The sequence below is a fragment of the Protomyctophum bolini genome (genome assembly GCF_963924005.1).
Source record: "Protomyctophum bolini genome assembly, chromosome: 20".
Lineage (NCBI taxonomy): Eukaryota > Metazoa > Chordata > Actinopteri > Myctophiformes > Myctophidae > Protomyctophum > Protomyctophum bolini.
The window spans coordinates 21639823-21654271 of NC_137881.1; the positions used below are offsets into that span (position 1 = coordinate 21639823).

Genomic DNA, 14449 nt, shown 5'->3' on the forward strand with positions numbered 1-14449 from the left:
CTGGACACACCCACGCGTTCAGGGAGATGTCCTGTACCACACCCCAGTCTCCGCTAAGCGGGAGAGGTGTAAAATTCACAGCAGCAGAGCTTCTAATGGGGTCAATGCAAAAAAATGTACCGTTTCCGGACCCAGACTGGACACTGGACAAAAGACGGCTCCGCGAGGCAACTATCTGGACATACCCACGCGTCCGGGGAGATGTCCTCTACCACCCCACAGTCTCCGCTAAGCGGGAGAGGTGTAAAATTCAGAGCAGCAGAGCTTCTACTGGGGTCAATGCAAAAAAAAATACCGTTTCCGGACCCAGACTGGACACTGGACAAAAGACGGCTCCGCGAGGCAACTATCTGGACATACCCACGCGTCCGGGGAGATGTCCTCTACCACCCCACAGTCTCCGCTAAGCGGGAGAGGTGTAAAATTCAGAGCAGCAGAGCTTCTACTGGGGTCAATGCAAAAAAAAATACCGTTTCCGGACCCAGACTGGACACTGGACAAAAGACGGCTCCGCGAGGCAACTATCTGGACATACCCACGCGTCCGGGGAGATGTCCTCTACCACCCCACAGTCTCCGCTAAGCGGGAGAGGTGTAAAATTCAGAGCAGCAGAGCTTCTACTGGGGTCAATGCAAAAAAAAATACCGTTTCCGGACCCAGACTGGACACTGGACAAAAGACGGCTCCGCGAGGCAACTATCTGGACATACCCACGCGTTCAGGGAGATGTCCTGTACCACACCCCAGTCTCCGCTAAGCGGGAGAGGTGTAAAATTCACAGCAGCAGAGCTTCTAATGGGGTCAATGCAAAAAAAAATACCGTTTCCGGACCCAGACTGGACACTGGACAAAAGACGGCTCCGCGAGGCAACTATCTGGACATACCCACGCGTTCAGGGAGATGTCCTGTACCACACCCCAGTCTCCGCTAAGCGGGAGAGGTGTAAAATTCACAGCAGCAGAGCTTCTAATGGGGTCAATGCAAAAAAATGTACCGTTTCCGGACCCAGACTGGACACTGGACAAAAGACGGCTCCGCGAGGCAACTATCTGGACATACCCACGCGTCCGGGGAGATGTCCTCTACCACCCCACAGTCTCCGCTAAGCGGGAGAGGTGTAAAATTCAGAGCAGCAGAGCTTCTACTGGGGTCAATGCTCAAAATGGCTCTGCATGCAATTTCAAAGTAATACTAATTATTTTGGTAATTACTGGTGTTTGAACACTAATGTCATTTTTGCAGTGGACCAAATACATTAACCAGTTCTTGTTCAGGACTGAATCCATTAGAACAACATCCAAGCCTTTACCAAAAAGCAGTTTATAAAAGTGTACTAAGTATACTTAAGGTAAAAGGTGCTTGCTTTAAAGGTATTCAACTAATGTATTTTCACACACACATTGGCTTCTTTGGTTTTTGGCTTTCTAGTCTAGTCCCGTTCATATTTGTTTGGCAACGGTGATATATACAAAATGTCACCAACTATATTACCAACTCATAGCTCATAGCTGGCTGCATGCAATTGCAATTGCAAAGTAATACTAATTATTTTGGTAATTACTGGTGTTTGAACACTAATGTCAGCATGAATAACAATGTCATTCACTATGTAGATGGGCCATTAACAGTAATAGCTTATTTTTACAGTGCTGTACATTCCTGCCCCAGATATAGATGAGGTGACAACGATTGATCGTTGTATATATAAAGTGGCCCTCTCCAAGCATTACATTTATAAAAGAATAAAAGAATACAGACAAGGCTTTGAAAGTTAGAAATAAATACCTTTTAATTAATCATTCAATCAATCAATTCAATGGAAAGAAAAAGGCATACAGTTTCATTCACTGTTACACAGAAGAAGAAAAAATCACTCTTCAAAATAATGGTCATCACAATCAGAAATAAAACGCTCATTTTAAAGTTTCCAAATCCCTACAATATTTGTTTTTAAACATCACAATTTGTCTTAATGTGGACTGAGAAGCTACTTTAATAGTTTAGTAGTCACAGATTTGATCAATTTACTGCATGTGTGTGCGCATCTGTGTTAATACAGCAAACATTATTCAAACACATGCAAAACATGCAAAAACTACAAAGTCAATCAGTGCAAACATCACTCAAAAGTACAAAATGGTACTATAAGTGCAACGTACCTATAAGTGCATACATTACTCAAATGTATAAAAAGGTAAGACGTGCAATGTACCAAGTGCAAACGTTACTCAAATGTATAATATGGTACAACATGCAATGTACCTCAATGCAAACGTCACTCAAATGTATAATATGGTACAACATGCAATGTACCTAAGTGCACACATCACTCAAATGTATAAAAAGGTATAGTGCAAAGCATCACTGCAAACATTAAGTGCAAACATTGTACACACACACACACACACACACACAAATTGATCAAAAGTTAGATGTACTTTTAAAGCAAAACCAGCTTTTTAAGGTCCATCAAAGCTTTGATCTCACTGTTATCCTTCCATCCTTGTTTCCGCTGTTCATATTTGACCTGCCTGTACAAAGAAGTGTCTTTGCCAACTCCACTACGATTTCCAGCTATTAAAGACCTTGGGTCTGCATTGTTCACTGCCTCAATGTAAGCATTATGTGCAAATCGGTTCATCATTGATCTACCCAAGTTTGCACGCTCTGTGCTTCTAATGTATCTACCTCTCAATTTGTCCTTTGTGTGATATATGTTGCCAGTGTAAGCTACATGAAATATGCCGTCTTCGAATGAATGGAGATGTATTTTAAAGGTCATCTCACATGAAGTATGCCGACAGGCGCCATTGATTGTCAGACATGGCTTGCTTGATTTTCTAACGACAGCGGTAGAACAGTGGTGATTAACAAAACGGATTATACAGTATGGATTAGATTCCTTGACTTTGCTGGCAAACAGCTCTTGCCATTCATACATCTTAAAATGTCTATGTCCTTTGACTCTTAAGGAGTTTACAGTGTCCCATTCTGAAGACTTCAAAGTAAAGGTAGTAGGTTCAATGGCACTGTGTTTGAAGGGTCCTAATGTAGCACTAGATAGTCCCATGACACTCTGAACAGTACCATCATCTAGACTCAGAGTCTGTACAGACTGATTAGGTACAGTGCTATACGAGTGATCTATTCACTTTTATAAACTGCTTTTTGGTAAGGGCTTGGATGTTGTTCTAATGGATTCAGTCCTGAACAAGAACTGGTTAATGTATTTGGTCCACTGCAAAAATACTTAGCCTTACAGTATTTTGCAATTCATGGTAGAGGTATGGCTATCACATTTAGATATGAGAGTTATGACAGTTGCCCTCATTTCATAACACAAACTGATACTAGTAGCTGTGGTCTGTACACTTGTTTATTAGAAGCTCTGCTGCTGTGAATTTTACACCTCTCCCGCTTAGCGGAGACTGGGGTGTGGTACAGGACATCTCCCTGAACGCGTGGGTATGTCCAGATAGTTGCCTCGCGGAGCCGTCTTTTGTCCAGTGTCCAGTCTGGGTCCGGAAACGGTATTTTTTTTTGCATTGACCCCAGTAGAAGCTCTGCTGCTCTGAATTTTACACCTCTCCCGCTTAGCGGAGACTGTGGGGTGGTAGAGGACATCTCCCCGGACGCGTGGGTATGTCCAGATAGTTGCCTCGCGGAGCCGTCTTTTGTCCAGTGTCCAGTCTGGGTCCGGAAACGGTACATTTTTTTGCATTGACCCCATTAGAAGCTCTGCTGCTGTGAATTTTACACCTCTCCCGCTTAGCGGAGACTGGGGTGTGGTACAGGACATGTCCCTGAACGCGTGGGTATGTCCAGATAGTTGCCTCGCGGAGCCGTCTTTTGTCCAGTGTCCAGTCTGGGTCCGGAAACGGTATTTTTTTTTGCATTGACCCCAGTAGAAGCTCTGCTGCTCTGAATTTTACACCTCTCCCGCTTAGCGGAGACTGTGGGGTGGTAGAGGACATCTCCCCGGACGCGTGGGTATGTCCAGATAGTTGCCTCGCGGAGCCGTCTTTTGTCCAGTGTCCAGTCTGGGTCCGGAAACGGTACATTTTTTTGCATTGACCCCATTAGAAGCTCTGCTGCTGTGAATTTTACACCTCTCCCGCTTAGCGGAGACTGGGGTGTGGTACAGGACATGTCCCTGAACGCGTGGGTATGTCCAGATAGTTGCCTCGCGGAGCCGTCTTTTGTCCAGTGTCCAGTCTGGGTCCGGAAACGGTATTTTTTTTTGCATTGACCCCAGTAGAAGCTCTGCTGCTCTGAATTTTACACCTCTCCCGCTTAGCGGAGACTGTGGGGTGGTAGAGGACATCTCCCCGGACGCGTGGGTATGTCCAGATAGTTGCCTCGCGGAGCCGTCTTTTGTCCAGTGTCCAGTCTGGGTCCGGAAACGGTACATTTTTTTGCATTGACCCCATTAGAAGCTCTGCTGCTGTGAATTTTACACCTCTCCCGCTTAGCGGAGACTGGGGTGTGGTACAGGACATCTCCCTGAACGCGTGGGTATGTCCAGATAGTTGCCTCGCGGAGGCCTCTTTGTCCAGTGTCCATTCTGGGTCTGGAAACGGCACTTTTTTGAGTGTTGACCCCAATAGAAGGTCTGCTGCTCTGAATTTTACACCTCTCCCGCTTAGCGGAGACTATGGGGTGGTAGAGGACATCTCCCCGGACGCGTGGGTATGTCCAGATAGTTGCCTCGCGGAGGCCTCTTTGTCCAGTGTCCATTCTGGGTCTGGAAACGGCACTTTTTTGAGTGTTGACCCCAATAGAAGGTCTGCTGCTCTGAATTTTACACCTCTCCCGCTTAGCGGAGACTGTGGGGTGGTAGAGGACATCTCCCCGGACGCGTGGGTATGTCCAGATAGTTGCCTCGCGGAGGCCTCTTTGTCCAGTGTCCAGTCTGGGTCCGGAAACGGTAATTTTTTTTGCATTGACCCCAGTAGAAGCTCTGCTGCTCTGATTTTTACACCTCTCCCGCTTAGCGGAGACTGTGGGGTGGTAGAGGACATCTCCCCGGACGCGTGGGTATGTCCAGATAGTTGCCTCGCGGAGGCCTCTTTGTCCAGTGTCCATTCTGTGTCTGGAAACGGCACTTTTTTGAGTGTTGACCCCAATAGAAGCTCTGCTGCTCTGAATTTTACACCTCTCCCGCTTAGCGGAGACTGTGGGGTGGTAGAGGACATCTCCCCGGACGCGTGGGTATGTCCAGATAGTTGCCTCGCGGAGCCGTCTTTTGTCCAGTGTCCACTTTATAAAGTCCATGCACTCCAGTGAATAGCAATAACCATTTAGATACCTTTTTTATGTTATTTAATTACTTATTTTTACACAGAAACATAATGTGTGTCTTTACAATAACTGTAATGTAATAATAATACTAATAATGTAATGTAAAAATTATTTAATTAACGAATTAAATAACCTTATTTTATTCTGAAAGCAACCGGATGTCTTAAAGCTGCTAGCTCTCAGACCGGAAGTTCTAAAACTGCTCATAAGACGGAGCCCAACAAGTAGCGTCTCTTCCACCACTTCCGCATTGTCCCTCGCACGTGACGCGGGTGAGAAAGCGTTTCCGCTTCCGGGTCAGCCTCCAGAGTCCAGACAGAACAGAAGCTAACGGTGTTAGCATCGTAGAATCGAGAAAACCACAACGAATTCAAAAACAACATTTAAATGAATCATTAACACTGCTGTGCTGATTAACATACAACGTATTTAATTATTAGAGGTCTTAATTAAATTAAATTAACAACACCAAACAACATGTCGGCCATTCAGAGGATGAAGGTAGCGAACGAGAGACACAGCAAGACTATTACTATGAGAGGCCATGTACAGAAGACTACGGTAATTATTGTTATATTTAATTTAAATGAATTAAAACTAGCCTATCACTATGAGAGGCCCACTTTGACAGGCTGGGAGGGATGGCTTAGGGTTGACGACCGAGTACAGCATCTTGCAACAATGGGTCTGGTCCACAAGGTGTGGAACGCCCTACCAACAGTCATTAAGACATGCGAATCCCTTGACTCCTTCAGTTCAAAACCGCTCTCAAAGGGCACCTACGGACGGCTGCAATTCAAAACTGGCCTCCGTAAAATCTGAATCCCCCACCCACCCCTTTCTCCCCTCACTGTATATGTCTTTCCCCCCTTTTACATCCTTTCTGATGATTTCCAGTTTTTTGCTATATAGAAGTGTATATTTGTACGTCTCTAAATGTTATGATGAATTGAAAACTGTGTGCCCTATTGTAAACAAGTATAATGCTTTATTGGGTCGTCCACTCACAGTTGACAGTTTTTGTATTGAGTTAATTGTGCTTGAAATGTACTGTAATTCTGCAAACTGTTAATACATACTTCAATCAATAAAAAAAAGTACAGAAGACTACGGTAATTATTATAATGATTTATATTATTTAAAACGGTTAAAACTATCAATATGAGAGGCCATGTACAGAAGACTACGGTAATTAATATTAATTATGATTATTATTACATTGTCGTACCTAGTAGAGTCCTCATCCGTAGTTTCTTATTGGTAATTATTATTATTATTAGATCTACACGTGATTTTTGATGCTGTCAACTGAGGTGTGTGTGTGTGTGTGTGTGTGTGTGTGTGTGTGTGTGTGTGTGTGTGTGTGCATGTCAGCGTCCAGTAAGTGATGACAGGTCTCCCGTAGGACCCTGGCTGTTGGCGCTTTTCGTGTTCGTAGTGTGTGGATCAGGTAAGACACGCTGTCTGTCTGTCTGTCTGCCAGTGCTGCACGATTCTTGCTCAAAATGTGAATCTCAGATTTTCCCCTTGAGAGTGTAAAATGAAACCCTCAATGAAAACATTTTACCCTCTCAAGAGTTACCAACTCTCCATCATTTAGCTGGGGACCACCTGGAACCCCCTCAAGGACCACTGGTTGAGAACCACTGGTTCATAGACAGCATAGAGTCTAGGTCCCATAATATGAAACGGCTGTAATGTTTACAAAGGATTGTACACAGCCAGGCATGACAGAATTGTTGACATTATTACCAAAGATGTGTCACCCACGATTGATTCATCTGTTGTGTTTTACAAAAAAATCCTGTGTGAAACCAGAAATGTTTCAGTGCAATTACTGTAACCCACATAATTTATTTGCAAATATAACATACTTTTCGTTCACATTCGGCTCAAACATGTAGTTTGTAGTGTGTGGGAAACATCTTTGTGCCCTTGATAATGTATTTTATAAATGTGGACTCAAGTGTGTGTGTGTGTGTGTGTGTGTGTGGGTGCGTGTGTGTGTGTCAGCTATCTTTCAGATCATCCAGAGTATCAGGCAGGGCTTGTGATGACATCACTTCCTCCTCCGTCGCCTCCGGCAAACAAGACACAGCAACCAACGCACACACACACACACACACACACACACACACACACACACACACACACACACTCTTTTCCTGTTTGAAACCTGAGCTCATTTTACAAACTGTGATGTCTGTCTGTCTGTCTGTCATTCATCTGTGAAGGGGGCTTGTCCACAGAAAGCACCTTCCCACAACGGAGTATGAGTCCGAGTCAAGTCCGGTAGCGCTATTGCCTTACAGCTAGAAGGTCCTGGGTTCGATTCCTGCCAGGGGCACTGTAGGCGTGTTCTCTCCTCCGCGTCATCAGTGTCCATAGCCTAGGTGTGGTTGGCACAAAAGGCCCTTTCTGTGTGGAGTTTGGCATGTTCTCCCAATGTCACCTAAGGTAGAAAAACATGCAGTAATCCTGGTCTCTATATACTGCCTCCCTCTGGCCAGTCAGGGCGCCTGGAATTACGTGTTCCTGCTCTACATCCAACTGGGGAAACTCTCCCCTGTCAGGTTATAAGGACTACCCCATGCATTGAAGGAAGCATGAGGTCAGTCCATTGCTCTCCCCAGGTTGGCAGAGGGATTGTATCGCCCAGGGTTACGCTAGACAATTGACACTGGGTGAAAGAAAAACGGGTTACAAATTCGTGGGTTAAAATAAATAAATACATTTGTGTGTCAGTTATTTGTGCCGTTCCGGACGTTAAATTATTGTATACACAAAAAACCGCTCCGGGCTGTTGGGAGAGTCTTGCTGTACGAACTATCGCTGTTGGGAGAGTCGGGACGTACGAACAAACGCTGCTAGAGTAGGAACGTCTGGAGGTGCTCGAACAAAGTTCAGAATGACTCAATCTCTAGTTCAATTGAATCACCTCCTTCGCCAAGAATGTCGGATTAAGGAATCTTCATTGTTTCCTCTGTCTCTGCCTGTCAATCAATCATATTTTATATGTTTGTATGCGTAACTGACATTGTCACAGGGTGGGGTGGGGGGGAGGGTTAAAGGACTAACCCTTTTCTTACCGTAGAAAAGAGAACCTCCATCGCTAGCACACAGTTTGCCTTTTTACAAAACATTTTGGAGAGGATTCTGACATGGAAGACAATGTGTACCAAATAAAACAATATGAATTGCCGCGCAATCAAAATAAGCGATTGACCAATTAATTAGTTATAAATGAATAACTTCAGATTACGGTAAGGAAAGGAATTCTCCTTTAATTTGAAAAAGCCTTTTTTTTTGTTTGGTCTTAAATACTCCTCCTCTGTCCTTGTCTCCTCTTCCTCTCCATGCATTTTTTCATGCATTCGTCCAGCTGTCTGTCTGTCTGTCTGCCTGCCTGTCTGTCTGTCTGTCTATCTGTCTATCTGTCTGTATTTACATTTATTTTGTATTGGTGTTTGATAACTGTTATTATTACAGTGTTTTAACTATAATTATAAGTATAACAATTAAACATTTCTGGAATTAGTTTAGCATGAAATGGAATTAATTAATTAGGCTAGCACTCTGGATGGAAAACATTTTGTTGTATTCGCGAAGAGTTGAAATGACAAAGATTGATGAGTAAGGATGGAGCTCAAAACCCGATACCCGTTTATCAATATGCTTTGGGCTTATCAAGCCTGTTATCGAACATAGCTTCCGTCTGTTAGAAAAGTACTGTAGGCTATTTGAAGGCCCTAGGAAAAGAAAGTAGTTCTGTTCAGAATTTATTATCGACTCACGTCTTTTCACAAAATTATAGAAAATGCTCGATAGTGGGCTCGATAAGACTGATCGATAAGGTGCTCGTTATCAATAAAAAATAACGAGCTCCATCCCTAATGCGGAAATGATAAAGTACATAATGAAGGTTGATACTGTTGGCATGGAAAACGAATTATGTACACAGAAGTTTGTGCGTGTGTGTTACTGTATGTTGAGCTCACAATCGTCATCGATCGATTGGTCATCAATTAATTAACCAATATTCAGTATTTATTGATCTGTTTTATTGACTATTTTTTACATTTTTTTAATTGGACGACGTTTCTTCACTTTGGTTGTGCTGAGTTCGTGCACTGTTACAGGGCGATGTGTTGATATGTTGATATTTCAATTTAATATTGTGATGTGAAACTATAGATACAATCTGCGGTTGAAATATTACGATATTACATATTATTTTGTAACATTAATATCACATGAATATGTTGGCAGGCAGAAACCTCATCGCCATAATGAAACTTTTCTTTCATAAATTAATGCCCTTTTTTATCATTCAAGAGTGTCGCTCAAAAGTAGTGAAAATAGCCGATCTACAAGCTCACAAAACATTGCAATTCTGTGTGTTGTGAGCTTATAGATCGGCTATTTTCACTATCCACTGATTATTTATTGAATGTCATATTATTATACTCTTATTAGATTCTTTTTTATTACATTTTCATATTAATGTTACATTATTTAAAATCGTAATGGGACAGAAACCTAAAAAAATGCAGCTAAAATTGTGTGAGCTTCTAGATCAACAATTTTTCATTTTATTTTTGCAGATTCTTTGGCAACATTACAAATGCATTTAGTTTGTTACCATAGAGCGCCAAAGTCCTGACGTCATTTGCTCATCCCCTTGCCGGACCAGTGGTCCAAGGACCACTGGTTGAGAACCACTGGTTCATGGGCAGCATTAGACCATAGATTATAGGTGAGGTCCCATAATATTAAACGGCTGTAATGTTTACAAAGGACTGTACACAGCCAGGGATGACAGAATTGTTGACATTATTGCTCTGTATGGTAACCTGACCAGATTGGGGTGCTAGTGTGCTACATAACATTATCGCCTTGCCCTGCTGTTCACGTGTTCACATGTTTATTGTTGTACTGTAACTCGCTGTAACAGCGGCCTCCGGAGGCAGACGGAAGTACCGCAGGCTGACATACAGATTGTTTTCCATGCTGGACAAAAAAAAGAAGAAAAAAAAAGAAATCTTTTATACAAAAATAAAACACGATATTTTTCTCTAAAACAGATTGGTGTGTGACTTTCCTTCATAAGCATAAGTGACAAATGTAATTAATGTATCTCTATATGCATTTATTTACCGTATTTGATAAATATAGGCTACAATCAATACATTTTACTGTTAATTTAAAGATCTGTATAGGCAAGATATAGTCTGTGGAAATTTTACCCACCATTATAATGTTCTTATTTTGATCATAAGACCCAATTACTGATTGTGAAGTCTCCAGGTTTTCTTCAGAATATTATGACACTTCATCAGGATCAGAATATCTTTATTGTCATTGTGCAAGACAACGAAATTGATTGTCAATCCAACTCAGTGCATTAAAAAGAAGACGTAAATACTCTATATATAGAAACCATACATTAAAACACACAGAGACTTGGTGCATTTATAGATAGATGACAAATTAGGGAATCCGTGATTCTGAATCCATTCCAAGCATTAGTTTTGCACGAAAAACACTCCTTGGGCTAAAAACAGCCATAGCCCTCATCAGAAAGGTGATGAGGTCAGCACATTGGGCACATTTGGGCAAGGATAGGGACCCATAGGGTCACACACACACACACACACACACACACACACACACACACACACACACACACACACACACACCCTCTTATCCTGTGATAAAATGGCCACCAATGTAAAACAAATTAACAAGATTCCTGTACAGGATCTCCTCACTGGTATAAAACAAAAATACCTTGAAGACCCTAACAGGAGCCCTCGTGAGGTATCTTCGACTATGCATGCACCTCTTGGTACCACAGCACCTCAAAGGCCATTAAAACAAGGCTTCAGACTCCCAAAAAGTAAAACAAGCTGGTCAGGCTACTACTTTGCCTCGCTCCCAGAACCCATCTCGTCACATGCCCATTTTGATAGGCTGGAATGGTTTATGGTTGATAGCATCTTGCAATGGGCCTGGTCTACAAGATTCACTACACCACTAAGATACGGTTACCCATGTAGGCTACCTAAAAATATTCCTCAATGTCAACGAAGTCCACACTCACAACACCAAAGGGAGTTTCGCTCTATGGGAGTTTCGCTCCTATATGCCACTAAAATGTGGAACGCCCTACCAACAGCTAAAGAAATGTGAATACCTTGACTCCTTCAAAACAATCCCATACTGTACATGTTTTTCCCTTATTTCTTTCTTCATGATGATTTCCTTTTTTAGTTTTTTCATATAAGTGTATATTTGTACGTCTTTAAATCATGATGATGGATTGAAAATTACCCTGATGTAGACAAGTGCAGTGCTTTTCGGTCTCGTCCTCAAAGAAGTAACAGTTTTTGTATCAATCAATCAATCAATCAATCAATCAATCAATCAATCAATCAATCAATCAATCTCTCTCTCTCTCTCTCTCTCTCTCTCTCTCTCTCTCTCTCTCTCTCTCTCTCTCTCTCTCTCTCTCCCTCTCTCTCTCTCCCTCCTCTTCTCCCCCCCCTCTCTCTCACTGACAGCAGTGACGTCATAAAGCAGGACAACATGGCGGACGTGGAGAAGGCTTTGGAAGGTAAATGATGCCTTAAAACAAACATTGATTTAAACGCACGCACGCAAACGCACGCACGCACGCAAACACACACACACACACACACACGCGCGCGCGCGCACACACACACACACACAGTCACACACACAGTTATCAGTGTTAGCATTAGCATCATGTAAATAAACATGCATGTGTTATGTCAGAATAATTCATAACGTGACGTCATGCTGTCTTTACGTCGCGTGTGACATGTGTGTGACGTCACGTACTTAATTAACAAATAATACATTAATGAACGAACTGTCTTTGTTTGTGATCCAAAGTAAATGGAGTTAGCATGTTAGCATTGTTGTTGTGCTACAGCGGGGAGCTCGAGCTCCATGTAGCCGGCTGAGGTGTCCAAGGCCGGCCTGGAGTTTCCAGGACACTCCCCGGTCTATCTGTGGAGCTGTAGCCGGGCTGAGGAGTCCTGAGACCGGCCTGGAGCTTCCAGGACACTCCCCTGTCTGTCTGTTTTATTATCTGTATTAGCTCCGTTTGGAACCTCGCAGCGTAGATAGAGGTTCCAGATGAGAATGATACGTAGGATATAATTGGTTTCATTTTTATGCTCTCAAGAGTTACATTATTGTTAGACACATTACTTAATTAATTTACAAGAAGTCTATACAATTTGAGAATGTAGAAGAAGAATTATTATTTTGATCAACGTTTGCATGCGCTGTCTTTCCTATGGTACAGTAAGTAGCAGCATCAATACAGCGTGGGAAAACAATATATTCTTTAGTTTGGGGTCTGCGAAGCTAAATGTCATCAAATGGTGGCCTTGATATGAAAAGGGTTGAAAACCACTGCTTTATATTAATAATACAACTTAATAAAAGAGCTTTTCAGAGCTGTTGATCGTTGACATAGAATTCAGATTCACTTGGAAGTAGAGCCTGGGTATCTCTTCTCCTGTGGTTGCCGAGCAACCATCTCTCTCCTCTCCTCTCCCTTCAACTCTCCTCTCTGCTCTCTTCTCTTCTCCACTCTCCTCTCCTCTCATGTGGTTGCTAGGTAACAGAGGTCTATTGAAGAACAGTGTAGTGCACTTGGTGTGTGTGAGTGTGTGCGTGCGTTCATGTGTGTAGGCAGTCGATCTAATTTGGAGGATTAGGTGCTTTCTGTACCCATGATTTCTTTTCTCCAGTGTTCTGTTGGTAATATGACAGACTGAAGTGACCAGTGTTCTGTTGGTAACATGACAGACTGAAGTGACCAGTGTTGACTGTGAATCAGTTGATTGTTTGTTTACATGCTGTACATTTATAGGGCTTGTTTGGATTCCGCCACTGAGACACACGTTGTCTCAGTGGCGAAGCGTTGTTTGTTTCGAGTGTACAGTGAGACATCAAAAGAAACTGAAAAATATTTGTGCTATTAAAGTTACGATCAAGTTCATGTTTCATGTATCGCCGTCATGTAACTCGTTTGTCACACTAAAGCCCATAGACTCCAATGCATTCTGTCAACTTCCGGTTCACACTTCGCCAATAGAAGCCTATCTATGTAGAAGAGCCGCCATTGGACTGACCCCATGAAGTGAGCGGAGTTGTCGTAATTCTCTCATCTATACGACTCTGGTGCCATCTAGTGAGGTTCCGCCGGTATGATGTAATGAAGATGTCATCACTTCCTGTCCTACAGGGTCTACAAGCCTGTTGCTTTGACCGGTCGCTATGACGACGACCATGAGCAACAACAAGATGGTTTCCATGGAGACAGGTAAACCGACCTCCATCTGAAAATATTCTGTTACAGGGATTCCAATAATATATAAATAAGATGGTAATGGTTGTAATTTGAAATAATACATAATAGAACACTGATATTCAGGATCTGGCAATTTTGAAAAATCTGAATCTGGATCCAGGTGATCCTATCCTGGATTTATTTTAACTACCGGGACAAAATCTGCATTGTCTGATCCTGGATCGCAAAATATAGGATTTCAAAGTGGATTAAAGATTGTGAACTTGTGGGCCCCGGGGGTTGAATCTATCTCAACGTTTATGACAGATGTTTTTGTTTTTTTGTATTTGACGTATTACCATAGTTGTTCTCGCTTACTGTAAATCACTCTGGATTAAAAGCGTCTGATAAATGCTTAATTGAAAGAAACCAGTGTTTCACATGAAATGATATATGTTGTCTGACTCTGTCTGTCTCTGCAACTGTGTGTGTTTGTCTCTGTGACTGTGTGCATGCGTGCATGTGTGCGTGCGTGTGGTCGGTCCCCTAGACAACCTCAGGATGAAAGTGTTTGTTCCTAACAAGCTGTTGGAGCGTCTACCTCGCTGTGCGTCGCTGCCCAAAGAACGTCTGCGCTGGAACACTAACGAGGTACCACGCCCCCTTTTGTAAATCACTTAACGAAGTACCACGCCCCTTTTCAAATCACCAACCAGGTACACACCCCCCTTTTCAAATACTAACGAGTCGACGCCCCTTTTCAAAATAGCAGATCCACAAGCAAGGCGCTGTGAGCTTGAAAATCAATCTGCTATTTC

At 42.7% G+C, this 14449-nt stretch overlaps 2 protein-coding genes across 3 annotated transcripts in view; both read left to right on the forward strand.

Annotated features, from left to right (window-relative positions):
* Positions 1–5604: 5604 nt before the first annotated feature.
* On the forward strand, positions 5605–8346 carry LOC308335028 (stress-associated endoplasmic reticulum protein 2). The gene is made up of 3 exons (XM_080791981.1): positions 5605–5863; positions 6677–6752; positions 7316–8346. The coding sequence occupies exons 1-3, from the start codon at positions 5780–5782 to the stop codon at positions 7354–7356; spliced, it is 201 nt and encodes a 66-aa protein (XP_080648107.1). The 5' UTR covers positions 5605–5779; the 3' UTR covers positions 7357–8346.
* A 3523-nt stretch (positions 8347–11869) lies between these two features.
* Positions 11870–14449, forward strand: part of camta2 (calmodulin binding transcription activator 2) — a 25104-nt gene continuing 22524 nt past the window's right edge. For both annotated transcript variants that reach the window (XM_080792743.1, XM_080792744.1), the window contains exons 1-3: positions 11870–11918; positions 13587–13664; positions 14182–14282. In XM_080792743.1, the coding sequence (XP_080648869.1) occupies positions 13619–13664; positions 14182–14282 (147 nt within the window). In that variant the 5' untranslated portion in view covers positions 11870–11918; positions 13587–13618. The remainder of the gene's footprint in view (positions 11919–13586; positions 13665–14181; positions 14283–14449) is intronic.